Source organism: Neomonachus schauinslandi, chromosome 16 (assembly GCF_002201575.2).
Source record: "Neomonachus schauinslandi chromosome 16, ASM220157v2, whole genome shotgun sequence".
Taxonomy (NCBI): Eukaryota; Metazoa; Chordata; class Mammalia; order Carnivora; family Phocidae; genus Neomonachus; species Neomonachus schauinslandi.
Window position 1 is genome coordinate 32145717 of NC_058418.1, and position 25666 is coordinate 32171382.

The 25666-nt window shown below is 53.1% G+C and overlaps 1 protein-coding gene across 3 annotated transcripts in view; it reads left to right on the top strand.

Annotated features, from left to right (window-relative positions):
* Nucleotides 1-18434, top strand: part of SLC12A3 (solute carrier family 12 member 3) — a 35825-nt gene extending 17391 nt beyond the window's left edge. For 2 of the 3 annotated variants that reach the window (XM_021704504.1, XM_021704512.1), the window contains exons 17-26: nt 206-346; nt 1345-1451; nt 3273-3355; nt 4472-4561; nt 5168-5269; nt 6392-6503; nt 9070-9156; nt 12052-12187; nt 13667-13734; nt 18013-18434. In XM_021704504.1, the coding sequence (XP_021560179.1) occupies nt 206-346; nt 1345-1451; nt 3273-3355; nt 4472-4561; nt 5168-5269; nt 6392-6503; nt 9070-9156; nt 12052-12187; nt 13667-13734; nt 18013-18154 (1068 nt within the window). In that variant the 3' untranslated portion in view covers nt 18155-18434. Of the gene's footprint in view, nt 1-205; nt 347-1344; nt 1452-3272; nt 3356-4471; nt 4562-5165; nt 5270-6391; nt 6504-9069; nt 9157-12051; nt 12188-13666; nt 13735-18012 lie in introns of all 3 variants that reach the window. The other variant, XM_021704519.1, reaches the window with a different exon arrangement.
* The last annotated feature ends 7232 nt before the right edge of the window (nt 18435-25666 follow it).

The following is a 25666-nucleotide window of genomic DNA, read 5'->3' on the forward strand; positions in this document are numbered from 1 at the left end:
GGCAGGTGACATCAGGAGCTGCCTTCACCCTCTGGCCCTAGCCCTCCACCCTCCCTCCTCCTCCTCTTGGCCTCCCCTAGCTCCATAGGGGAAAAAGGGTGTGGCTGAGCCCCTGGGGCAGCCTCCAGGGAGGAGAGGGGCTGAATCTCATTAGGGCCAGAGGGTGAAGGCAGCTCCTGATGTCACCTGCCCCCACCACCCACAGGGACCTCGCAAACAGAGGATGCCTGAGCTCCGGCTCATCACCAATGGGCACACCAAGTGGTTGAACAAGAGGAAGATCAAGGCCTTCTACTCGGATGTCATTGCTGAGGACCTCCGCAGTGGTGTTCAGATTCTCATGCAGGTGCCACGGGTTCGGGGCTTCCCCACAGGACTTAATACTTGGTGTGACAACCTGGAAGGTGGGATGTCCCGAGGGGCTAGTTGAAGCTCCTTTTGCTGCAACGGGAGTGCCTGCCTCTCTTTTCTCTCCAGATATGCTGACTCAGGGCACTTTCTCACGGTGTCCAGGGGCCTATGGGAAACTGAGCTGGGAGCCCATGGGGCCTGTGTGATCCTGAGCAATTCTTGTTTTTCTTTTTTCTTTTTTTAATTTAATTACAGACAGCAAAGTGAAATATATTAAGTGTATAGTCTGATACATATTTGCATATGCAGATACACCCAGGGGTGTGAAGCCACCACTCAGATCAAGTTCTAGAATGTTCCACTGGGCAATTCATTTTCCTGCTGGGTTTTCTCAGCTTGTAAAATGGGATGCATAGATACAATAACAGTTGTTAATCCTGAGACAGCATATCAGAGTCCTTTCTAATAATTCTAAATACTTCTCATTTTAAAAAAAAGAACATACAGGGTCTTCTTTGGGGGGGATATGAAAATATTTTGAAAGTAGATAGAAGGGATGGTTGCATAACATTGTGACTATACTAAATTCTACTGAATTATATGCTTTAAAAATGGTTAATTTTGTGTATGGGAATTTCACTTCAAAAAAATTTTAACATTTTTAAACACTAAAAAAAGTATAAACGATGTAGGGGTAACATGGCCTGGGGATACTCTCAGCTTGGCATCCACATTCAAGTCCCTTGGGATGAGAAATAATTTGCTAGAGAAGCAGGAAGTGGGATAATCCAGAGCTAATGGGACAGTCCGGTCCTGGTAGCTTCTGGCTGTAGCTTCCCCTCTCTCCTGGGTGTGTGTAGGCGGGCAGGACCCTGACTGGCGGATTGTGATTCCTGAGCCCTCGCCACGTGGCGGAGAGGGTAGCTGGGGCTGAGCGAGCCCCACCCCAGTCACAGAACAGAGCCCCTCACCTTAGCCCCACACCCTTTGCAGGCCACAGGTCTCGGGAGAATGAAGCCCAACATTCTGGTGGTTGGGTTCAAGAAGAACTGGCAGTCTGCTCACCCAGCCACAGTGGAAGGCTACGTTGGCATCCTGCAGTGAGTGAGGGCATGAGGGAGGCAGGGCCTGGGGTCTGTTGATTTGGGCCTTTGGAGTTTCCTGGGCCTTGGGAAGCAGGGGGGATGCAGTGGATATTATAAGAAGCTGGTTCAAAGCTGAGGAAGAAACAGACCCACTGAGGGCTCGCCGCCCTGACCTCTGGGCCATGGGCGCCAAGATGGGCCAGGAACATGCAGGGAACACAGAGAAGGAGACCCATAGGGAGCAGAGGGGACTGTGGCAAGCTGCCGTGAGCAGCTGTACCCAGCTAGAAACGTGGACCCAGTGTTGCCAGAGCTTCTGGTTTCTCAGAGAAGCCGAAAAGGTAGGTTTTTAGGTGACAACCTTGTACCCGCCTGTGGACTCTAGCAGATCTGCAGAGAGCTGGCTCTGGAGCTGTGAGGTGGTGTCACGGAGCGGGAAGCGAAACCAGGCCTCCCAGGAGGCGGCAATGTGGGGAATGCGGCCACGAGGATAAACTCCCTGGGGACTTCAGGCCGAAGTCCAAACCCTTTCTCCTTCAGCTCCGCCCGTGCAACCTCCAGAAAATGCCTGCCTGAGTTGCTTTTCTGTGTTGACGTGGTACAGAGAAGCACTGTGTAGTAGCCTTTAAAGAACAAAGGCTGGGGGGCCTGGGAGGCTCTGTCAGTTGAGCATCCGACTCTTGATTTCGGCTCAGGTTGTGATCTCAGGGTTGTGGGATCGAGCCCCACATCAGGCTCCATGCTCAGTGCGGAGTCTGCTTAGGATTCTCTCTCTCCCTCTGCCCCTCCCACCCTGCTTGTGCATGCTCTCTCTCTCAATCTAAATAAATAAATAAAAATAGAAGTATTTTAAAAATTAATAAATAGAAAGAAAGAAGGAAGGAAGAGAAAGAAAAGAAAGAAAGAAAGAAAAAGGGAAGAAGGAAGGAAGGAAAAGAAAGAAAGAAAGAAAGAAAAAGAAAGAATGAAGAAGGAAGGAAGAGAAAGAAAGAAAGAAAGAAAGAAAGAAAAAAGGAAGGAAGGAAGCTGAGTGTTGGGGACCTGGGACCTGCTTCCTGGTCTGCTGTGACCCAGCCACTTGACTGTGAGCCGGGCATCTCAGCTACCTCTGACAATGACAACAGGTAGTGGAATACCTGTTCTCCAGCATGCCCCCAGCTCCAGTGCTCCAAGACCTCAAAATGCTGGGCCCTGAGAAGTGCCTGTCCCAGGGATGTGTAACTAAAGGAGCCCACGGGGGCAATGCTGAGCCCATCAGATCAAGCCCTACTGGTGGTCTCTGGGGCCCTCTGTCAACTGGGCAGAGAATATACTTCTGGGGTGGGAGTCTTCTCGACGTTCCCTCAGACAAGCTGTTGCTGCCATCTTGGGCAAGGCCATTCCTGTGTGTGCCAACCCTCAGGGTTCCGTCTCAGCTCTTCGATTCTAAAGCCAGCTGGCCATTTCCTTAGCATGGATCATGGGCAAGTTACTCCCTGAAACTCAAGTTTTGCCTCTGTAAAATAGGGTTAAGAATTCCCATGCTCACCTCTGTTGGCAGGCTTGTGCAGATTATCCAAATGTATCAGGAGGACAGGGCCTGTCTTGAAGACTGGCCTGACTTGGTTTCCCCCTGAGTACAGGGTCTGCAGCATCCTTAGTGCCACGGACCATAGAGCTAGAGTCTCCCCACCTGCATGTTACACAGGTGGGGAGACTGAGGCCCTGAGAGAAAGAAGGGTACGGTGGGGAGGCAGGGCCCACTGTAGACATCTGGTCTCCTGGGGGCTGGGGGCTGGGACTGGGGGCCGGGGGCTGGGAAGGAGATGAGCCTGACCCCACCTCTCCTCTTTCCAGTGATGCTTTTGATTTCAACTATGGTGTGTGTGTCATGAGGATGCGTGAGGGGCTCAACGTCTCAGAGGTGATGCAGGCACACAGTGAGTACACGCCCACCTGCTTGGAGCCCCTGTCAAAAATCAGAACAGGATCCCAGAAAGTTCTAGAACCCGATTTTTTTTAAGTGGTGGAGGGAAGAGAGGGGGACGTTAGTAAGGAATAAAAGCTTTAAAAATTAGCTGTTGATGGCCTCTTAGAGCTCCTCAGGTTTCCAAATGAAGACACTGGCCAAGTTCAAGGTCACACTTCCAGCTGGGGGCAGAACCAAGACTGGACCTCAGAGCTCCCCAACCACTCTCAGGGTTTTTGTAACCAGATGGGATAAAGAGGATCTAATAGAGAGGAAGAAGGAAAAGAGGGGAGAAAGGAGAACGCCCACATAAAGACACCAGAACATGGAAATACAAAGAAAGACCACAGAACCTGGACATTTTGGTCCCCAAGACCCTCTGTGGGGCACCGAGAGGGCTGTGTTTTACTTTTATCACACAGGAATCTGCAGACTCTGCATTAGTCACGTGGGGAGGCCTGAACGAAATCCTAGATAGTATAGAAAACAAAAGGGGGCGGTACCGGGGGGTGGGGACTGAGAGGTGTGGCTGCCACATCTGTGGCCGTTGGTGCTGACCTGTGTCACCCTGGGCAGGCAGCGGCCTGACGCACAGCAGCTGTTGCGGGAATATTGATGCAACCAGTATTCACAGACCAGCAACTGTGCTCCTGACGGACGCCGTGCTCAGTGCTGGGGGTACAGCAGGGAACGAAACCGAGTCAGCCCGGGGAAGCTGGATTCCACAGGACAGGCGGGGGACCCATAAGTCATGGCAGACAGTGACACGGACACAGGGCACGTGGTCAGAAAGGCCCCTCCGATGATGGGGACATTTGCTGAGAAGGGGGGTTGCTGCGAGGGCTCCTGGCTCAGGGGACACCTGGATGAGGCCTGATGCAGGGGCAGGAGGAAGCCGGGGCGGGGGCGGGGCGGGGGGGGACTGGAGTGCCAAGGGCCGGGTCCAGGGGCAGGCAGGGGCCAGATGAGGGGAAGGTGAGGAGTCAGGACTTTCTTCCTAGTGTAAGGGGTAGCCTGGGAGAGGAGGAAGCCAGAAGTGCCCCAGGTTGGGGAGAGCCCGGGAACAAAGCTGCCCCCTCTCTTGCAGTTAACCCGGTGTTTGACCCGGTGTTTGACCCAGCGGAGGACGGCAAAGAAACCAGCACCAGCGGGGCCAGGCCGTCTGTCTCAGGCACACGTCAGTCCGCACCCCACTCAGAGGCTCAGGATGCTCTCAACGTTGTGGGGCAGCGAGTGGTGGGCCATGAGCAAACCTGGTCACGGGCAGGAGGTGCCCGAGACCCTTGGGGTTGGGTAACCCCAAGGTTACCAGGGCAGATGGGCTTGGGCAGTATTCGACATTGCAGTCCTCCTCGGGAACCCACCTGGCATTGTGGGTACCCGCCCAGCTGGCTCCAGGGCCCATGTGTGAGACCCCTCCCAGGGCCCCCTGGCCAGGCTCAGGGGTGACAGGCAGGGAGGAGAGGAGTAGGCTTCTCCTTCAGTCCCTTCCCACTGCTGCCCTGGGAGGCAGGGGAATAAGGGAGGGGCACGGCCGGGACCCCGGCTCCTGGTCTACCTGGCTGAGAATCGGGTTTCAGGGTCTCACTGTCCGAAGAGCCAGCGGTGGAGCTCTGGGCCAGTCCCCACCATGCACACCCTCAGCAGGGTGCTTCCTGCCCCACGTGTGCGTAGCGCAGGTGACAGCGAGCCCACCTCACGGGGCAGCTGGCTCCGTTTTCAGACAGAGTCAGGCATTTGAAGATGTGCTGCTCCGAGGTGACCAGCCCCTCTGCTCCCACAGTGGACCCTGAGGCCCTGGTGCGGGAGGAGCAGGCCAGCACCATCTTCCAGTCTGAGCAGGGCAAGAAGAGCATCGACATCTACTGGCTCTTTGATGACGGAGGTCAGTGCCCCCCCGGTCACCAGCTCTCCCCGGGGCCGCCTTCCCTCTGCCCTTCCTGGCCGCTCTGGACAAGGCCCCTGCAGGGACCACAGAGCCCAGCGAAGGGGACTAGGGACCTCTGGGCTTGGGGGAGCCTGGCTGGGCCCCTCTTCTTGGCTGTAAAATGGGGGACTTTGTCGGAGGAGCTGAGGTCAGCGTGGGATGGAACGTTCAGACGAGATGGGCCTTTGGGGGTCACAGGCCCCTGCCATAAACGGGGGAAGCTGTAGGAATGTTCTTCACTTCCCAAAAAATACGCTCTCTCCCACTTTTCTTAAGACACATGCCTCTCGGCTCTATTGTTGCACCCCTGATGGAGCCCAGCCTAGACAGAAAAAGCTTCTGCTCCAGGAGCATGTATCCTCTGTAGACTGAACACTTACTACACGCTTGACACTAAGTGCAATCCCTAGGCAGGAACTATTATGAGACCCCTTTACAAAGAAGGAAACTGAGGCACAGAGCCATGAAGTAACTGGTCAATTGGTCCAGGGTTGCACAGTGGTAAGTGACAGCTGGTCTTTGGCCTCATGTGGAGAGATGACAAGGAGGGATGAGGGTTCCCACCTACTGGTCAAATCTTTAATCTTCAAAAAAAAATGCCAGCAATCCAGATTTTTTTTTTTTTAAGATTTTATTTATTTATTTGACAGAGAGAGACACAGCGAGAGAGGGAACACAAGCAGAGGCAGAGGGAGAGGGAGAAGCAGGCTCCCCACTGAGCAGGGAGCCCGATGCGGGGCTCGATCCCAGGACCCTGGGATCATGACCTGAGCCGAAGGCAGATGCTTAACGACTGAGCCACCCAGGTGCCCCAGCCAGCAATCCAGATTTTCACGTGAAAATCCCCCAATTATTAAATGCCAGCTCACGGATTTAAAAACATCATGCAGGCCACATGAACCCTAGCCCAGAGAGCCCCGTGCGCCACCTTGGTTTAGTCTAGCACCCTCATTACATAGTTGGGTAAACTGAGGTCCAAAGAGAGGAAGAGGCGTGCCAGTGGCAGATGGGGCAGGAACCCAGAGGGTGCTCTATCCTGAGAGCAGCGCCCCCTTGATTTACGGGGACTCTCCTTGCCAGGCCTCACCCTCCTCATCCCCTATCTTCTCGGCCGCAAGAAGAGATGGAGCAAATGCAGGATTCGCGTGTTCGTGGGGGGCCAGATCAACAGGATGGACCAGGAGAGAAAGGCGTAAGTGGGGAGCGCTGGTGGGGGGTCGCGCAAGACCAGCACCATCCCAGCTCTGCCCAGGGTGCTCCCTCTTGCTCTCCCCCACCTGCGCCCCCCCGCCCCCAGGTGGCCTCAGCTCTCTCCAGGTCACAGCAGTGGGGAGGGAGTTCTGGGCAGGAGCAGGTTTCTGTCCATTTTGGAAGTTGTTTTGCTGTCCCATGCCCCCTTTAATAAGACGCAGACGCCCTAGTTCCAGCCATGGCGGGGAGGAGTGTTACATTTTAAAGCCACAAATCTGCTCAAGGAGAAACCTGTGTGAAGTGAAGGACGGAGAAGGCCCTTCCTGCTGAGAAATGAGGTGGGGCTGAGGATCCTTCAGGGCAACCATCCCCAAGCTTAGGATGCTGTTCCTGGTGAGACAAGAGGTGACATTAGTGGCCAGGAGTTGGGGCAGCAAATCCCACTGGATTTCTTGGTGAAAAGTGACTTTTTTTTTTTAAAGATTTTATTTATTTGACAGAGAGAGACACAGCAAGAGAGGGAACACAAGCAGGCGGAGTGGGAGAGGGAGAAGCAGGCCTCCCGCTGAGCAGGGAGCCCGATGCTGGGCTTGATCCCAGGACCCTGGGATCATGACCTGAGCTGAAGGCAGACGCTTAATGACTGAGCCACCCAGGCGCCCTGAGAAGTGACTTTTGATTCTCTTCCAACCGTGCGGCTCATTCCGCAGGAGAAGTGCTCTCTGCTCGGGACCCCATGCTAGTCTGTCTCCGCCAGAGAGGACAGGCCTGGCCGAGGAGCTTGGCGGGCAACAGCAGAATTTAGTTCAACCAGCCAGAATTTAGTCACGTTTGTTTATTTACTTGGGTTTTATTGATCGCCTCTTTCTGGCAAGAGATGCTGGTTTTCTGTTGAAAATCGCCGTAGGAAATTTCAAGATGTGGCTAAGGAAGAATGTGAGTTGATTTAAGCTGAAAAGGAAGTAAATGGTCAAGGCAGGTAGACAGGTGTGCCTAGAGTTGGGCAATGGCCTTGTGAGGTGGAAGGTTGTGGGATGGAAGACCGCTAGAGGGGGTGGCTGGGTAGGAACAATGGGTGGCTTGCTCAAGGTCGTGCGATGCATTAGCCAAAGAGAAAAAACTCTGCCCGGCCTCTGGTGCTCTTGGCAACAGTCCCACCCTGATGCCCCAAGGTCAGGACCCTGGGGACTGTGTGCCCATGACCCCTTCTCAGTCACCCCCCGTGTGAGTTAAAGGCGACCAGCAATCCCATCTCCTGGTCCTCACCCCTGCTGAGAACCTCTGCCCCAGAAGGCCCTTCTCAGCAGTGCCGAGAAAATCAGCGTCTGGCCTCGCTGTGATCTCCAGAAGATAAAGAAGTCAGGGAGGCCGCTTCGCCGGCTCAGCTTTCTGTTGCAGCCCCAAATGCAAGCCCCGGGCTCAGCAGGTTTAGTGGAGCTCAAGGCCATGGCACCATGGGCTCACAGGTTGTCCGGCACGTGAAGGTTGTGGAATGTCCTCTGCCTCCCAACTGTCCTTCAGCCAGGCCAAGCCCTCTGGCCTCCTTGTGACCCCGAGGCCAGGCTGGCGCTGCCTCTGGCCGGGGCCCTGCCCAGGCCTGCCACCCCCATGCTGCATACCAGCACATCTGCTCACAGCTCTGCTTTCCTAATTTCCCTCCCAAGTTCGGGGACCAGCAGCGGCTTGATGGCTGGGCCGTGGCCTGGTCCTTAAGGTTTATCCCTGGCCCCTGCCCCCCACCCAGCCAGCCACTCACTGCTCCCGCCCCACCTCCTGCCCCCCATGCCCTCACTCATTTGGACTTCCCACCCCCATGCACTCAAACCCTGCCAACTTGTTCTGGGGTATCCCCATGTACTTGGCTAGAGCCAAGGCAGGTGCATTATTTAGAAGTCTCCTTGGCTGATTCCACTGTGGACACCCCCACCTCACCCCCTTTGGCCTGTCATAATCTTGCACACCATGCACTATCCAGCTAGATTGCCACCTCCTCTGTGAAGCCTTCCCTGACTGCCACCAACCACAGACGGCGTCTCCTCCCGTTACATGCAAAGTCAGTGCCTCATGGCTCGCTCCTACCGGTTCTATACTTCGTTCATGGGTGTCATCTCTGTTTCTGCAGCCCACCCTGCAATTTCCTGTGGTTTACCTTCCATCCCTTAGACCCTTGCTCCTCAAAGTGTTCTCTGTGGATGAGCGGCATCGCATCACCTGGGAGCTTGTCAGAATGCAGAATCCCAGGCCCCACCCCAGACCAGATGAATCAGACTCTGTATTGTACCAAGGTCCCTGGAAGATGTATAGACATTAAAATGTAAGGTGTGCTAGTCCAGAGATGGCCAACCGGGTACTTGGGGAAATACTGCTCAATCACTTTTCCTTATCGCTTTTCATCCTCTGACCTACTTTATCAATATTCATCTCTTGTCCGCCCCTGCCCAGGTGAGAACGTAAACTCCCTGAGGCCAGGGTGTGATCTGTTGTATTCACTGCTGCGTCCTCTGTAGACACTCAGTACAAATTCACTGAATGGAAGAATACGCATTTAAAAAATCTCCATCTTCCAGGATCATTTCCCTGTTGAGCAAGTTCCGACTGGGATTCCACGAAGTTCATGTCCTTCCTGACATCAACCAGAAGCCGCGGGCTGAGCAGTAAGTTCTCTGTGTTGACTTACTTCCCAGGCAGAAGGGCCCGCTGTGTGCCCCGCACACCCCTGTGTCTGATGCGCCTCGGGCAGAGGCGCCGTCAGCCACCTGGACAGGGCTCAGGGGAGGAAGGAGGAAGGTGAGGATTTTGCAGCCCTTTATCTTCCCTGTCAGGGTTTCTTTCTTTGGATATCAGAGCTCTGGTCTTTGCCAGAAACACACCTGGGCTGGAGAACAGGGAATGTTCACGTTTGTGCAAGTGTTTTAAAGCTGGTGCAAGTCTCGGCTGTTCTGCCACTCGAGGGAAGGCAGGTGTTTCATCCTCAGGGGACCCCACCCCCACCCACCCCACGGACCTGGAGGGAGGGACGGGGGGACGGCGGTCTCTGGCTTCACACTTCACACTGCTTGGTACTCATAAATTTCTGAAGTTTCTCCAGCACCCTGAAGGGTTGTCATAAAGCAGTGATTCTCAAACTTCGGCCTGTGTCAGAATCACACGGAGGGCTTATGAAAACACAGCTTGCTGAGCCCCGCTCCTCCCGCCCCACCCCGCCCCAAGATTCTGCGTCAGTAGGTCTGGGGTAGCGCCTGAGAACCTGCATTCCTAACAAGCTCTCAGGGGCTGGTCCCGGCACTTCATTTGGAGAACCACTGTCTGTATAAAGTGCTTAACACAGTATCCAGCCCCGAGTCAGTGTTCAGTAAATGCTGGATCGATGGCTTCTGCCTCCTCATGGCTTCCGAGCTCTAGACCTTGACCTTTTCGTGAGGTCTCGGCTCCACTACAGACTTGCTTCCTTCTCTAAGCCTTGCCTAACTGAAGTTCTTGAAAAAGGAACTGCAACTGGCCCAGCTCAGCCCTGCCCGCAGGGCCCAGATAGAGGTCACCACAAAGCCTCTTTCTTGGCTACCTTTGCTCCAGTTGGCCATGACCAGGGCTTGCAGAGTCACATGCCCAGAAACACATGGCTGGAGGACAGGGGCCATGACAGAGGCACGTCCCTTCCACGGGGCTGAGGGATACTGGAGCAAACAGAACCGAAGGTGCAAAGGCCCTGAGGCAGAAGCATGGCAGCCACAGCCCCTGATGTTATTTCCATGAACACACTGGTGCTGGGAGTGGGGAAAACGTTGACGGGTCTGGGCCATAACTCTCCTCCTGCCCCCATGCACCAGCAGGCTCACGGACTTTAAGCAAATCCCCGTGTGAACTTGTAGCTACGCTCAATGGCGGTCCGAAGGGATGATGACTCACCTGCTCAATGATTCAATTCCCTAGTCTGAAACTAAGACATTTATAATCGGGCTTGCTTTCTGTAAATCCATGTACATGAGGTTTCCCAGCCCTCCCTCTCCTCAGTAAAGTCAGGTCCGTCCTGACCTCTTACCTCTCCCTTATATTCCCCATTGCCTGGAGAGGGCAGGACCTGGTCCGCGGTGACAGACACATCGGCTCCTACCATGTGCCAGGGCAGAGAGGCGTAAATCAGAGCCCCAGGCCGCCGGGGATTACGCCGACCCCAGTGCAGGCGGGAGGAATCCAGAGCCACGGGAGGAGCGTGGCAGAGACGCGCCAGAAAGCACGAGAGAATGCAGCTGGGCTGTTTCTGTTGGTGGAGGAGCAACGACTTAAGACATCTGGGCATCCTTCCCCGTGGGAGGAGCTCGAGAGCAGGCCCACAGACCCCATGCGGCAGCCCTGATCTTTAAAACCCCAGCCTTGGCCCTTCTCTGCCTTCACTTCCGGCCCGCTCTCTCCTCCCTCGCTCAGCCAAACTTCTCCAAAGAGATCGACACTCTTTGCAGCCACTTCCTCACGGAGATCCCCCTCGCCAGTGTCATCACTGGCCTCCGCTTCACCCACAGAGCCCCTTTCTGGGCTCATCTTCCTCTGCCTCTCCGCTGCATCCCACACAGTTTCCCTCTTGAGACAGTTCTTCCTTTGGCTTCGGAGGCTTCAGCCTCCACAGGATTCCTCCTACCTCAGCGACCCTTCTTTTGGTTCCGGTTGCTGGTTAGTCCTCCTTTTTCTGAGCGACACTTGCCAGCATCTTTGGGATTCGGCCCTGGACCTTTTTCTCTTGACTCTGTCCCCAGTGTGAGCTCCTCCATCCATATGGCTGCAGGGGGCTTCATCCGAGGGCTGACCAGTCTGAATTTCTATTTTTAATCCTGTAAGTCAAGTCATACAGAACAGCCTCCAGCAGCTCCCCATCTCACTCAGGGCAAATAGCGAAGGCCTGCGTGGTCTAGGCTCTCACACTCGTGTGTCCTCACCTCACCCCACTTTCCTCTGCCCTCACCTTGCTCTAGCCATACTGGCTCCTTTGCTGCTCCTCAAAGAGACCGAACACGCTTCTGCCTCAGGGCCTTTGCACCTTCAGCTCTGTGTGCTCCAGCACCCCCTGGCCTGTGAAGAGCTGGCTTCAGAAGGACAGCCATCCTTCAGCTTCAGGGAGGCCTTCCTTGCCCCAAATGTTTCCAGTCCTGGTACTCGGTCTGTGCTTTCTTCATAAAGCTCGTGATCTAGATTTGCCTGTTTATTGCCCAGCAGATGGTGAGCTCCGTAGATAGAGGACATTGTAGGGTTTTTTGTTCAGGTACGTAGCGCAGAGCCTGGCGCAGCATAGTTAGTGCTCAGGAACCACCCAGGGAATGGTCGGGTGGGTGGAGGTGGGTCCCAGGCCAGGCGTTGTGGACACCTTACAGAAGTTCAGTGGAATGCCAGACCCAACGGGTCAGTGCTGATTTCTACATGGAAGCCGCTTTGATGTAAACCACAGCGGCAGAATGCGTTCAACCTGAAAAGCATGTCCCTGTGGCGCCCATCTCCATCTCCCTTGGGGGACCTGGGTCTCCTGGAAACTGGGCTGTCTCACCTGCTCTCTCTGCCCCAAGCACCAAGCGGTTTGAGGACATGATTGCGCCCTTCCGCCTGAATGACGGCTTCAAGGACGAGGCCACTGTCACAGAGATGAGGCGGGACTGCCCCTGGAAGATCTCAGATGAGGAGATTAACAAGAACAGAGTCAAGGTACCCAAGAGAGAAGGGCCTGGCTGGGGTGGGTTGTGGGTCAAGGCGCTCCTCTGGGTCAGGGCCACGTGCCCCATCTGTCCTGAGCTTCCTTAACCCCCTCCCCTTGACCATCCCCCTCCACCATGCCCCGGCCTCTGAGGTATCCTCAAGGCACAGATGCTGGGTAAATGAGCTGTGGAACTCAGAGCCGTTCTTGGCATGAGTCACGCCCCGCTGTGGCGATGGACTGGTGGGGGCTCCCTCTCTTCCCCTCTATCCCTGGTGGAAGGGCTTCACGGCACAGTTGGCGAAGGTCAAGGTAGAACTTGCACTGTGGGCCAACAAAGCTGCTTGATGGTTCCCCTTAGCCTGCGGGCGCCCCCTTACATGTAGCCTAAAATCATGGCCACCCCTGCGCAGATAGCATCTTCTAGATTCTTCAAGGCCTAAAGGAGGGTAGTGGCTGCCATGGCCACTTTAAGATGGGGTGAGCAGTTCTGCTCCCTGTGCTCCAGGTCAGTGGTCCCCCACCCCCACTTTGCCCTCAGAGGACATTTGACAATGGGTCCGTTTGCCACTGGCGAGTGGGATTGCTACTGTCACTTAGTGAGTAGAAGCCTGGAACGCTATTAAACATCCTACAACTCACAGGACAGTTCCCACGACGAAGAATTATTCTCCCCACAATGTCACCAGTGTAGGGTCTGGAGTCTGTGATCTCAGTGAACTCACTTCCCTGACGTTTTCCATTCTCTCAAATGGGGTGTCCTCCCACAATCAGACTCTGAGTGTCAATCATGTCTGAACAATCTGGAGACAGGCCTTGGGGTGGGAGGGAGTCTCCCCCACAACTCAATCTTACATAAGCTTTAGGGAATTCTGATCTGTCAGCCCTGAGACCCTGCCCCAGAGGGCTCACAACTCCTTGGAAAATGCTGGATAAAGTGTAGTGTCCAAAGAAGGGTCTGGCCTGGCCTGTTACGGAGGGGGAGGTGGTACGTTCCGCCTCTGCTCTGAGTCTACCTTATCAAGTGCCTTCCAAGTGCCGAGCCCTCGACATCCGCGTGTTTTTGCGTGGGTTATCTCCCTCAGTGCTGCCCACATCCCCCCATACGATAATGGGATTATCGTACCCATTTTACAGTGAAGACAGTGAAGCTCGGGGAGGCCACGTGCTTTGCTCGGGTCCTCTCTGCTGTGAGTTCTCAGGGCTGAGATGTGGATCCAGCTCACCCCACACCGCGGAATGTGCTCTCTCTCCCAGCTAGCCCCACCCCCCACCCCCAGTCATGGAAATAAGGTCTGGCAAAGAAAAGCCAAGGAGGGTTTCCCAAGGAGGTGGACTTGGCACTCTGTTACCCTGAGTGTCCCCTTCCGTCTCGGAGGAAGGAGAGTCTGTAATACTTGAGGGGGAAGAATTCGTGCATCTGGTCTGGGCTTGTCGGGGACCACTCTTGAGGATGTGGGCAGTGACCCCGCGGCTTCTCCTTGCTCCAGTCCCTCCGGCAGGTGAGGCTGAATGAGATTCTGCAGGATTCCTCCCGGGATGCCGCTCTGGTGGTCATGTAAGTAGCCGCCGCTGGGAGGGGAAGGCTGTCCCCGAGGCCCAGGATGTCCACTCTGGGAAGGGGCTCAGGAGGTGCGCGCCGGCTGAGGGCCCGAGCCCTCCCCTGTGAGGCAGAAGGGCCCAAAGCTCCAGCGAATGCCGCCCAGGTGGCTTGTTGGCACATGGCTGGGCCTGCCCCCGCTCGGCTCCCCTCACCTGAGCGCCAGTTAGCAGAGGTCTAGGACCTCACCCGTCTCCGGCCTCGCCGGCTCCCCTCCCCACCGTTTGCCCTTGGTCGCCACCTTTCCCTGCCAAACTCAGCTTGGCAAAGATGACCCCGCTCATTCCAGAAGAAAAGTGTTTCCTGGTTGTTTGGGAATCACCCAGGCCTCTTTGGCCATGGGCCACCCCCGGCTGCGGTGGGTGCTAAGCCTGGGCAGCAGCAGGAACAGAAGCTCGCTGCACCGGGCTCCGTGCCTCACGGGCCCTCGGCTGCGGCCGCCTGTGGCCCGCTCTGAGCCCCTTCTCATGGGCAGGGGCCGAATCCGAGGAGGTGGAAGGTGAGGGCGCAGGTGGCGGTGGCAGAGAGGGTCCCAGAGGCCCGGAGGGAGAACACGGGCAGCCCGGTCCGCTGACTCCCCTCTCCCAGAGGAAGCCTAGCTCGGAGGGAACGGGCGTACTTGGCAAGGCCTGTAACTGGCCTGGCTTTCCTGAGGGCTAGCCACCTGGGAACTCCTCAGGATGGCCCAGAAGCCGGCAGAACCTGTTTTCTCGTGCCCTGAAACCAGAATCAAGCACACCACTGAGGGGCCCCAGTGCCAAATGAAAAAGTGGGGCCCCTTGTTCACAAATTATCAAGAATGGCAAGAAGGCAGCAGCGGAGGATGGAACCCAGCATGGGACCCTTCTAAGTGTTGAGGGGGGGAGCATGTGACTGCACAGCTTGCACGCCCAGGAAGCCGGCTCTGCTCCCCGGGGCTCTTAGGGAGAGCATTTTTTTGGTACAAAGAAGTGCTTTGTGTTTCCTTGATGCGGGAGCTGTGGTAAGAGAAAGGGCTGTGTTTCTCTGCAAGCCCCTGGCCAACACCCAGCAACCTAGGGCAAGGTTGGCCTGGGTTGTGGACCGGGTCAGAGTGCAAGACAGTGGCTTCGTCCCGGGACGACTCCCCAGACGTTTCCTTGGGTTGGTGCCCCGGATGTGCCAAGCCACCTCTTCATGAGGGCCAGCCCCGTTCAGAGAAGCAGGTTTGTGCTTTGTCTCCGCTCACCGTGGGGCCTTGGGCAAGTAATCCTACTTCTCTGCATCTCAGTCTCCCTGATAATAGAGAAGGGTTAAACCTAATTATTTCCAAGGTTGTCCTTCACCCCAACCAGGAGGTGGAAGGTGAGGAAGAAGTAATTTCTGAGGAAGAAAAAAATCCTCCCCTGCCTCAGGAGGAAAGATAAAATTACACTTGCCAGCATTTTGAAGAGCATACTCAGACCATTTTCTAGAGCAGGTTTGGGGCAGAACTTGGTTGTTTGCTGTCTACCCAACAGCAGTTTATCTGATTAATGGCCTATGTTTGAGTTCAGCTTCACCCTCGCAGCTGATAAACCAGCCTTATAAGATAATAAACCGGCCCAACAACCTTTGCCTAGACAAGCAACCTATTTCCGGTCTCCCTTTTGGGACTCGACCCCTCTCTTTTCCTATAAAGACACCCTCCTCAAAAGCAAATAATAATTGAAATAATAATAATCAACATCGCATTTTATTGATTGAGCCACACTGGAGGCATGGGGTCTTAGTAATTTTCAAAACTCCGTGCAGTGGTTCTGTTTTACCCCCGTCTCCTCCACGATACACACACGTTGGAAAGAGGGAAACTGAGTCTCAGAGGAGTCAGGCAACTTGCCCGGGATCCCACAGCTGTGAAGTGAGGACTCGGTTTTGAAGCCTTGGATCCAGGTTAGAGCCAAGCCTGCCTTTCTTTGTGGCCAAGAGATGCAAATCTGAACAAAAAGTTCCTCTGTTCTGGAGCGGCTTTATTTCTGAAGATCCGTGGCTGCCAGTGCACATATCCTGGGAGCAGGAGTTGGGGGTCGTTGGCTGGTGCAGGGGCAGAGTGCAAAGGGAGCCTGTCCCTCGGACGGGTGGATGGGCGGACAGGTGGACAGGCTCTGCTGGGGAAGGGGACATGACGCTGAAGCTTGAAAGGCCAGGGCAGGAGTGACAGGTGTCCCCTCGAGAATGCAGCCACCAGCCCCCTCGCAGCCTTTGAAATTTCTGAACTCAGTGCCAGAGAATGACGTAGGAGTTCCCGGAGAGCTTTGTCGATGACATAACCAAAACTTCAGCCCCACTGTGAAATCAGGAAAGTTTCGTTTTGATCTTTCCATTTCCCTTTCTCCTTGAGAGTCACCAGACACAAACATGTTCTAACTAAGGCAACGCGAGCTTCATGAAATACCCCTGTTCCTGCGGCCTTTCCCCGTCCCGGGGACCTTGCTTTTCTTTTCTTTTCTTTTTTAAAAAATATTTTCATTTATTTTAGAAAGAGAGAGAGCAGGGGGAGGAGCAGGAGAGGGAGAAGCAAACTCCATGCTGAGCATGGAGCCCGACGCGGGGCTTGATCCCATGACCCTGAGATCATGACCTGAGCCAAAACCAAGAGTGAGATGCTCAACTGACTGCGCCACCCAGGTGCCCCACCCAGGCGCCCTTGCTTTCTAAAGGAGGGTGGAGGTGGTCCCAAGGGAGGCTTCGAGGATAGAATTTTAAGCAAGGGACAGGTGTCCAGGGCCCCCTGTCAGCCTTCTCAGTGAGGGTCGCTGTGAGCAGAAGCATCTGGGGTGGGAGAATCCCACAAGCTGCTCACCAGCTTGTCGCTTGCTGCTGCTAAATCGCAGTAAGTGTGACAATAGCTTTTTGCACGAGGAGGTGCTTGCCAGGTGCCGGGCACTGCGGGTGCCCTTTGTAGGCTCTGACCTCTTTGGAGCTCACTAACAGCCTCTGAGGGAGGTGTGTGTGTCCTCACCTCAGGGAAGAGAAAACAGAGGCTCAAGGCAGCGAGCCACCTGCCAAAGCCACGTGAGCCACATGGCCGAGGAGGGGCAACGCTGCTCCCAAGCTGCCCTGAGCCCAGAGCCCCGGCCCTGCGGCCAGAGTCGCTCAGCGCCTTCCTTTCTGCCCGGTGGCCTCGGCCGGGAAGAAGGCCAGCGCTGCAGGGCCTGCCCCGTCCCCCAGGGTTGTGTTCAAGTTCAGATGCAACAGTGGCCGGGGATGTCCTGTAGGAAAACAGACTGCAAAGGGCAGCCCCAACTTCACGTCCCGCCCGCCGGGCCTGGGACATACCGCCTTCTCCTGGAGTCAAGAGCAGGTCAGCTGCGGTCATCCTGAAGCATTTTTGGAATCCCAAGATGGTGAGAAAGTCATCTCCTGAAACAGCCGTGATGATATGGCTCAATGATGGCCCCAGGGCACCTCATTATCTGCATGACTTTGCCGGTGGACAAGGGGCCCTCAGGGCAAGGGTTGAGTACTGGTCCCAGGGCCTCGCATACATGGTGGAAGGCAGGACAGGGACACTGAGCTGAAACGTGCGAGCAGATCACATCGTCGTGATTCGAGCAGCCCGAGGGGGAGAGACCCCCCCACTGTATCAGACTGCATTCTAGACGCAGGGAAAGGATAATGAGCGAGACAGACCTGGCCTGAACATAAAGTCGACTGGGGGAGACAGACAAAAACAAACACATGAAAAGAGGGTTTGGAGAGTGGGAAGGGCTGTGAGGACAATGAAACAGGGCGCTATGATAAAGAGAGACAGCAAGCTTGTTCTGGAAGGGGGTGATCCTAGAAGGAGGTGCAGGTGAACCAAGGCCTGGGTGATCTGAAGGAGCCAACCAGGTGGAAGGCGGGAGGCGCTGCCTTTTGGGTGGGGAGAGCTTCACATGCAAAGGCCCTGGGGCAGGAGCAGCTTGCCATTTTTTTTCAGGAATGGAAGAAAGCCATTATGGCTGTAGGGTTGTAAGCGAGGCCGAGGCTAGAAGGAGGTGAGGTTGTGGATGTTGGTGGAGACCAGATCATGTGAGTCTTACAGGCCGTGGCTCTGTTTACACCAGCTTTGTGGCTGAAGGTACACTTGGAGTCAAGCTTTTAAGAAGAGCGGGAGATCGTTCTTAGGGTAGCTAGAAGAAGGAGCGCTAAAGGAGTCAGTAAACAGAGTTTCTGATCAGAAAGCGAATCACAGGCTGGGCTGTGTAGGGAAGGGCTCCTGCTAAGTGTTTATCTGCTGCTTCTTCCTGCTTGCAGTACCTTGCCTATAGGGAGAAAGGGGAAGTGCCCGAGCTCGCTGTACATGGCCTGGTTGGAGACGCTGTCCCAGGACCTCCGACCTCCGGTCATCCTGATCCGAGGGAACCAGGAGAACGTGCTCACCTTTTACTGCCAGTAACTCCAGGCTGGGCCACGCCTGCCCACAGCTGAGGGCGCCCGGGACATCCACCTGTCCGTGGGACAGACTCTCATGTCCTGTTATACTTTAAGCATCTGATGATCCGACTGAAGAAGCTGGTAGATTTCCAAACTTTGGCTGGTCCCCACTCCCCTGGGACAGTCCTCTGGGCTTTGCTTTTATGGGCCAGAGAAGTAGCAGATGAAGTTGTGTGGAAACTTCTCTGGTGAATCCATTTTCCTTTTAAGTTTTCTTTTGATCTCGATTACAATGAATTAAGATTTCAGTCTTTGATTTTTTATTTTAAAGATGTTATTTATTTATTTGAGAGAGAAAGAGAGAGAGAGTACAGGAGCAGGGGGAAGGGCAGAGGGAGAGGGAGAAGCAGACTTCCCGCTGAGCGGGGAGCCTGATGATGATGATGATGATGATGATGATGATGATGGGCTCGATCCCAGGACCCCAGGATTATGACCTGAGCTGAAGGCAGATGCTTAACCCACTGAGCCGCCCAGGCGACCCCAGTCTTTGATTTATATGCAAATTTGAGTCAGAGTGCTGAGTGTGAATGTGGCAGTTTCTAGGCCACCAGTCAGGAGGATGGGCGTCCTCCTGCAGCCCTTAGAAGGGTCCTTTGAGCCTCCATGATGCAAATTTCTTTAACTGCTTCTCACTCTCTTCACTTTCAATAATGTGTCTTCAGCCTTAGGGTTGGTTCTTTGGTAGATAAGGGACTTTTAAACCAGTTTAGGCTGCAACCCACAGTAAGAAATATCTTTTATGTTGAGACTTGAAACAAACACACACTGAAACTATAAATGAAACAATACTTACTCTTACCATGGGTGATGCACTCCAATATATTCTATTGTATTTCTTTTTCTCTTTTTAATGTGGGTTGCAATCCACGAATGGGTGGTGACCCGGGATTTGCAGAAAGGCCGTGTTGGGCATCACTGCCATTTCCCCAGCATATCCCCCAGAGAAGGAAAGGGAATGAACAGAACACATGAGGAGGGGTACTGATGGTGGGCATCAGTCGAGAAAGAGCTTCAAAGGAGGGAGGGGCAAGATTCAGGATGTCTCATGGAAGGGTGTTGACTTTCAGGTTTGGTTGAGGATAGAGGGTGGAGGTTTGGTTAGGGATTCAGGTTTGGTGGGTCAGGAATGGAGAAGCAGAGAAGAGGCATAAAGATGGCCAGATTGGCAAAGGATCAGAAAGGTCCACACTCCTCCTAAGTCAGGGAAAGAGAACAGGGGAGGAGGAAGCAGCAAGAGATGGAGGCAGAGAGGGCTGCAGTGGGGGGTGGGTGTAAGATGGGGGTCGCAGATGAGAAGGAACCTGGGGAAGATGAGTGTGGCTCAGGTAAGGGTGTTTTGATACCCCCAGAGTGTTTGCACCAACCAAGCTAGGACACAAGAGCAGAATGTACATTAAGAGAAGTCCAGTGTCGGTGGGCGAGGCTCCCTGGAAAGGCATTTCAGCTCTAGACGCACCCCAGCAGCTTACAAGAGGGTTGTTGGGGGGCTACGACTGGCCAGGCCTTCCTGCAATAGCCACTTTCTTCAGGGTGGACGAAGGAACGAGGCATCTTTGGATCTGGTAGGCTCCCTCCAAGCCCACTGAAGTGTCCACTTCGTCATGAAGGCAGAAATCTCTTTCTTAGCGTCAGGACCCGAAGGACTTCAGGGTCTCGCAGGTACTCTTGCCACAGAGACCAAAGGCTCTGGGCTCCCAGGCTGTTACAGGCCCCACAGTTGTTTCATGGTATCAGGACTTACTTGCTGAGAGTGACCAGGTGCCTGGCCGAGCTTACCAGGGATGGCTTCTTTGCTCCTGACAGACGGGAGGGGGGTCCTGCCTCTGAGCCATTCCACAGACCTGGGACCAACCCCCACCTCCAGATAGGCGAAGCCTCGCTCAGGGATTGCTTACCTTTCTAGGGCCACATAGAAAACTATTCCCTGAAAAAATAGTTCACAAATAGACTGGGGAGACCCTGATCCAAGGTTAGAGAAGACTCTGGCTTAGGGCATTAAAACAAACCAACAAACAAAAAGACTAATTTTTACTCTCTTAGAAACTGCATTTTGAACAATAACAGCTTTGTTTTTTGTTTTAAAAAGCCTTGAGTTAACAGTAAGGTCAAAAACAATGAAATGAATAAAAAATATGTTACTCAGTCAACAGATTTTATTTGTTTTGGAACACACTGTTTCTCAACTCTGCTGAGTGTTTTGAAAAAATTAACTGTATTGTTTTCTCAACCCTGGATTGAACTTTTCCCTGAACTTCCACTGGTCCTTTAGGTCATATTGGCAGATTTCCATGTGAACATCTACAGGAGCCACTTATATTCCCTTTGCTTCTCTTGCCTGTGTTTGCAGACGCACAGGGAACTCATTTTCTTCTGTCTTGATAAAAGCCTCCAAGTATTCTCAATCTTGCCTCAACCCGAGAGGTGGAGGGGTTAAATGGAAAGAGTCACGGCCTGGCTACCAAGAGGCTTGGACTTGAGTCTCCATCTCCCCCCAAAACTGGCTGTGCAACCTCAGATACCTCTTAACCCCTCTGGGCCTCCGTCTGTGACAGGAGAGAGCTGGACCAGAACAGGTGTCCCCAGCCAGCTGGCCTGCTCATGACTGTGGTTTGGCCCACACGTGGTGGATCAAAGTCATGGGTTGCTGGGGGTAGGTTGGAGAACACATTCTTCAGCCATGCCCCACCCTCAGCCATTACTTCCTACTGCCCTGCCTTGGGATGGGCTGGGGTGGGGGCCCTTGAAAGCCCTCCGATTCATTGTTCGGCCCATAGAGCAGCAGAATGATAACAGATTTCAGTTCCCAGTGTATCTCTCTCTCTCTCTCTCTACCTCTGGGTGATAAGATCCTCCACCTTCATGAGTTTCAGCAGTGGGAAATGTTTCCCATATAGTCTTCCCTTGCATTGTGCATGGAATGGGGCCCAGCAGCAGCCAGCAGCCATGCTGGCCACCCCTCAGCAGGGGCACCTCACCCCTGTCCCCTGGGAGCCACTGTCCAGTCAGCTCTCAATTTTCTCCTCCACGTCTCAGCCTCCACATTTCACATCCTCCTTCGGTTCCTGCCCAGACTTGTGGTGGCTCTGAAGTAGGCACTGTATGGCCCATTTTTCACCCAATGGGCTTGCTGAGTTCTACCCCCCAGGCAGAAAGCTGTGGGCCTCATGAGTACATGGAGAGTCCCCATTTGGACTGGATTCCCTTTTACACACCTGCCTGGCCTCTCTTGTGTGGTGAGGGAGAGGTGAGTTTTACAGGGATGAAGCTAGCTGGAATGTTCTAGAAGAACCACCTGGCTGGAAGGCCCCCAAGCACATGCAAAGCAGCCAGGTTTCGCTTGTAGCTATGTTTAGCTCAGGAAGTCACAGAAAATGCTGCTAAATTCAAGTGTTCACAGAAGCGGGACCCAGGAAGGCCCAGCCACTGCTGCATTGGTAATTCTCTGTTTGAAGTGAGGGTCAATCTTATGATTGAAAGCACAAGCATCATATAAGTGCCGCTTCCTAAAATGGAACCCAAACAAATTCAGTTTCTAAAAATGCCATGTGGGTAGAGCCTTGTGAAGAACCACCTGGCTGAGAGGACAGACAGCAGAATGTACAGATGAAGGACAATGTCAAGAGAGAACAGTGTTTTTTGTCCCAGCTTATAAGAGAGTTACAGATAAAAGGCTCCAAGGATGTGAAAGAGGGAGCAAACACGGGAGATCAAGGGAATTAGGCTAGTCTCTCTAGAGAAAATGGCATTTAGAATAGGTGTGAATGATTGGTAGGGTTCTACAGACAGAAAGGAGGGCTGGGGTTGGGTCCTCCCAGGGAGCAGGAGTAGTTCGAGCAACGACCTGAATAAGGAGAGCCCTTGTTTGGAGAACAAGAAATAAGCCAGTTTTCCTGGAGTATGAGGGCTGTGGATGTGGAAAAATAAGATCAGGAAAGTCATAATGTAGAAGGCCCCCACTCTGAGGCTGAGGAGCTCATAAGTGACTCAGAGGCACTAGGGAGCCACTGAAGGTGAAGGGGCAGATCTGAGCTTTAGGAAGCTTAGCTGGTCAAGAGATGGAAGAGGCTGGAAGAGAAAAGGCAGGGCACCCAGGGAGGAGTATGTGCAGACTGCAAAGGCAAGTCAGCAAGGCCCAACACTCTAGGAGTGGCCGAGGGCACGGAAAAGAGGGAGGAGATGGAAGAAAGGATGTATAAATGGTACCTTCCAGAACTAGGAATTTTCCGGATGTATGTGTGGGTAGAAATAGGGCCCCAAAAGTTGAGCCTGGGCAGCTGTAAGATGGGGAAACCATGTACTATAGAGGGCAAGGTAACAGGCTTTCTGCTGGAAGGAGAGAGAGTAAGTGGGTTTGGTTTTGGATACTTGATGGGTGAACACATCCCAGTGGGCAGAATTGTGGTCCTAGAGCTCAGAGAGCTCAGGGTGTCCACTGTTAGCTGGGTGCTCTTTGAGAACAGAGACCATAAATAAATTTGGGAGTCATACTCATGAACAAGAATATTGAAGACAAAGTTTTTTTTTTCTTTAAAGATTTTATTTATTTATTTGAGAGAGAGAGAGAATGAGAGACAGAGAGCACGAGAGGGAAGAGGGAAGAGGGCAGAGGGGGAAGCAGACCCCCCGCTGAGCAGGGAGCCCGATGTGGGACTCGATCCCGGGCCTCCAGGATCATGACCTGAGCCGAAGGCAGTCGCTTAACCAACTGAGCCACCCAGGCGCCCATTGAAGACAAAGTTTGAGTGAGATCACCAAGAGAGAAAGTACAGAGAGTGGAGAGGGTTGCAGGCTAGACCTTGGGATGGGCTATATTTAGGGGGCAGGAAGAAGGAGGGGCAGCCAGCAAAGCAGCCTAAGAACCAGCATTGATGGGGCAGGAGGAAAACCCGGGTAACCAAGCTCTCAGAAGACACCAGAGAAAGGGTCGAAGAAGCAGAGGGGACCCTCAGGGCAGCTGTCTGCAGAGGGGCTGAAGCTGCTAAGAATGCTGTTGAATTTGGGTCCTGAACATCACTGGAGCTTTGCAGAGAATAATTTGATAAAGTGGTGAGTCAGGGACCAGGGATTGAGGAATAATTTGTAGAGAGAAAAGGAAAGCAGCAGACATGCATATAGATCTTACACGTGAGGTCTCTCCCCAGCAATGGAGAGAAACATAAGGAAAATAAGGTGGGAAAAAATGAGTTGGAAACGCGAAGGAGAAGTAGATTCCAGGGAAGGTGTTCTAATTATTATTATCTTAGGGTGTGTATCAGCCAGTATAATGCTAAGTTATGCTGCAGTAACAAATTATCCTCTAAATGTTAGTGGCTCACATGGCAAAGTCTGATTTCTCTTTTACAAATATCTCTGTGCTGGTTAGGCAACTCTTCGGGGCCCCTCTTCTCCAGATCACCACGCAGTGATCAAAACTATTCCCATCTAGTGAGGACATCACCTCAGCCAGTAGCTTCCAACTCATTGAGGAAGGGAAAAGAGAGCTGGAATGTCGTGCACTGCCTTCCAAAAGCTTCCGCCCAGAAGTGATGGGTTACTTCTGCTTGAAGCCCATTAGCCAGATCAGTCCCATGGCTCCATCTAACTGCAAGAGTGCTGGAAAATTGGGGGGAACATCTGAATATTCATTGAGCAATAAATGTCTCTGTTACAGGGTGGGGTGAGTAATAGAGACCTGGGTATATTTATAGGTCAGAGCAGAAAGATTTAGAATGCAAGGAAGAAATTAATGGACTAAGAGGTAGTAATGGGGAATCAACAAAATGCAGGGGGATATTTTGCCCACCAGCTGGGAAGGCATAGCTGACGTCTGCCAGCCCAAGGGTGCAAAACTCTCAGGACACCTGCCCTTGTGACTTGCCCTGGCAGGGCTCCTGAGCACCAGGGCAGTAAGCGAACATGCAGAAGGCAGGTGACACATTCCCCAGCAATGGGGCTAGGCAAGCAAAAAGAATGGAAGGCCAAGGCAGGAGAGGGTCAAGGAGAATGATAAAAGTACATGAGCTCCCAGATGGTTAGAGAGGCCAGAAGTGAACTGCAGGAGTTGAGAAGATTTTGAGGGGCTGGTAGCATGAGGACAGAAATGGTGCTCAGTGGGAGTGGGAGAGAGGGAGACAGAGAAGAACACGGTGTAGTTTGTGGTCTGTGTGTGTGCACTTCAAAGCGTGAGATTCTGCAGGAGGTAATCATTTTCGAGCAAAATCTAGAGTGTCCACCATTTGACCACCATGAGATCTATGAAGGTGGTAACTGGGCTGAACATTTGGATTATTGGAGGGTAGTGAGATCTAGAAGTCTCAGGGGAGGGGCCGGGGCAGCTGGAGGGTACTCAGGGCAACCGCTGTTTACCAACTGGCGTGGGGTATTTCAATATCTCAACTACTGAAAGAGGTGAATGAGCATATGTCAACCATGATGGCCACCATGTCTGACTCAGCTTTGCACCCCAGCACCCGCACAGGGCTTGGTGTTAGAGTGTATCCTTCAGTGACATCTAGTGCCTTCACATCGTTGTGTGGCCATCACAACCATCTAGCTCCAAAACATTTTCATCATCTTGAAAAGGAAATCCGAGACCCCTTCAGCAATCCCTCCTCATTAACCCCTGGCAACCACTAATCTGCTTTCTGTCTCTATGAATTTGACTCTTGTGGATAGTCCATATGAATGGAATCATGTACTATGGGACCTTTGTGTCTGGCTTCTTTCATTTGGCATAATGTTTTCAAGACTCATCCATGTGGCAGCAGGTGTCAGGACTTCATGCCTTTTTGTAGAAGAATAATATTCCATTTTGTTTATCTATTCATCAGTTGATGGACATTTGAGTTATTGCTACTTTTTTGCTATTGTGAGTAGTGCTGCTATGAATATTCATGGACAAGTTTTTATTCAAACTCCTGTTTTCAGTCCTTTTTTTAAATTTTTTTTATTTTTATTTTTTTAAAGATTTTATTTATTTATTTGACAGAGAGAGACATAGCGAGAGCAGGAACACAAGCAGGGGGAGTGGGAGAGGAAGAAGCAGGCTTCCCGCAGAGCAGGGAGCCCAATGTAGGACTCGATCCCAGGACCCTGGGATCATGACCTGAGCCGAAGGCAGACGCTTAACGACTGAGCCACCCAGGTGCCCTTCAGTTCTTTTGGATATACACTTAAGAGTGGAATTGCTGGGGCATATGGTAATTCTATGTTTAAGTTGTCCGGGAAATGAACCCTGGATACATTTTTAAACCTCGTAAGGGCCAAGTTTAGAAGTGCACCCACCATGCAGTTAGCTATCAGGCCCATCGTTGACCCCAATCATCAATCTTGACTGGCCATCCCCTTAGTGTCTCTTATTCAAGAGACAGTTGGGGTTTTAAAAAACCAGCTCCATTTTAATTTTCTTTAAATAAAAAAGGAATGTAGGGGCGCCTGGGTGGCTCAGTCATTAAGTGTCTGTCTTCAGCTCAGGTCATGATCCCAGGGTCCT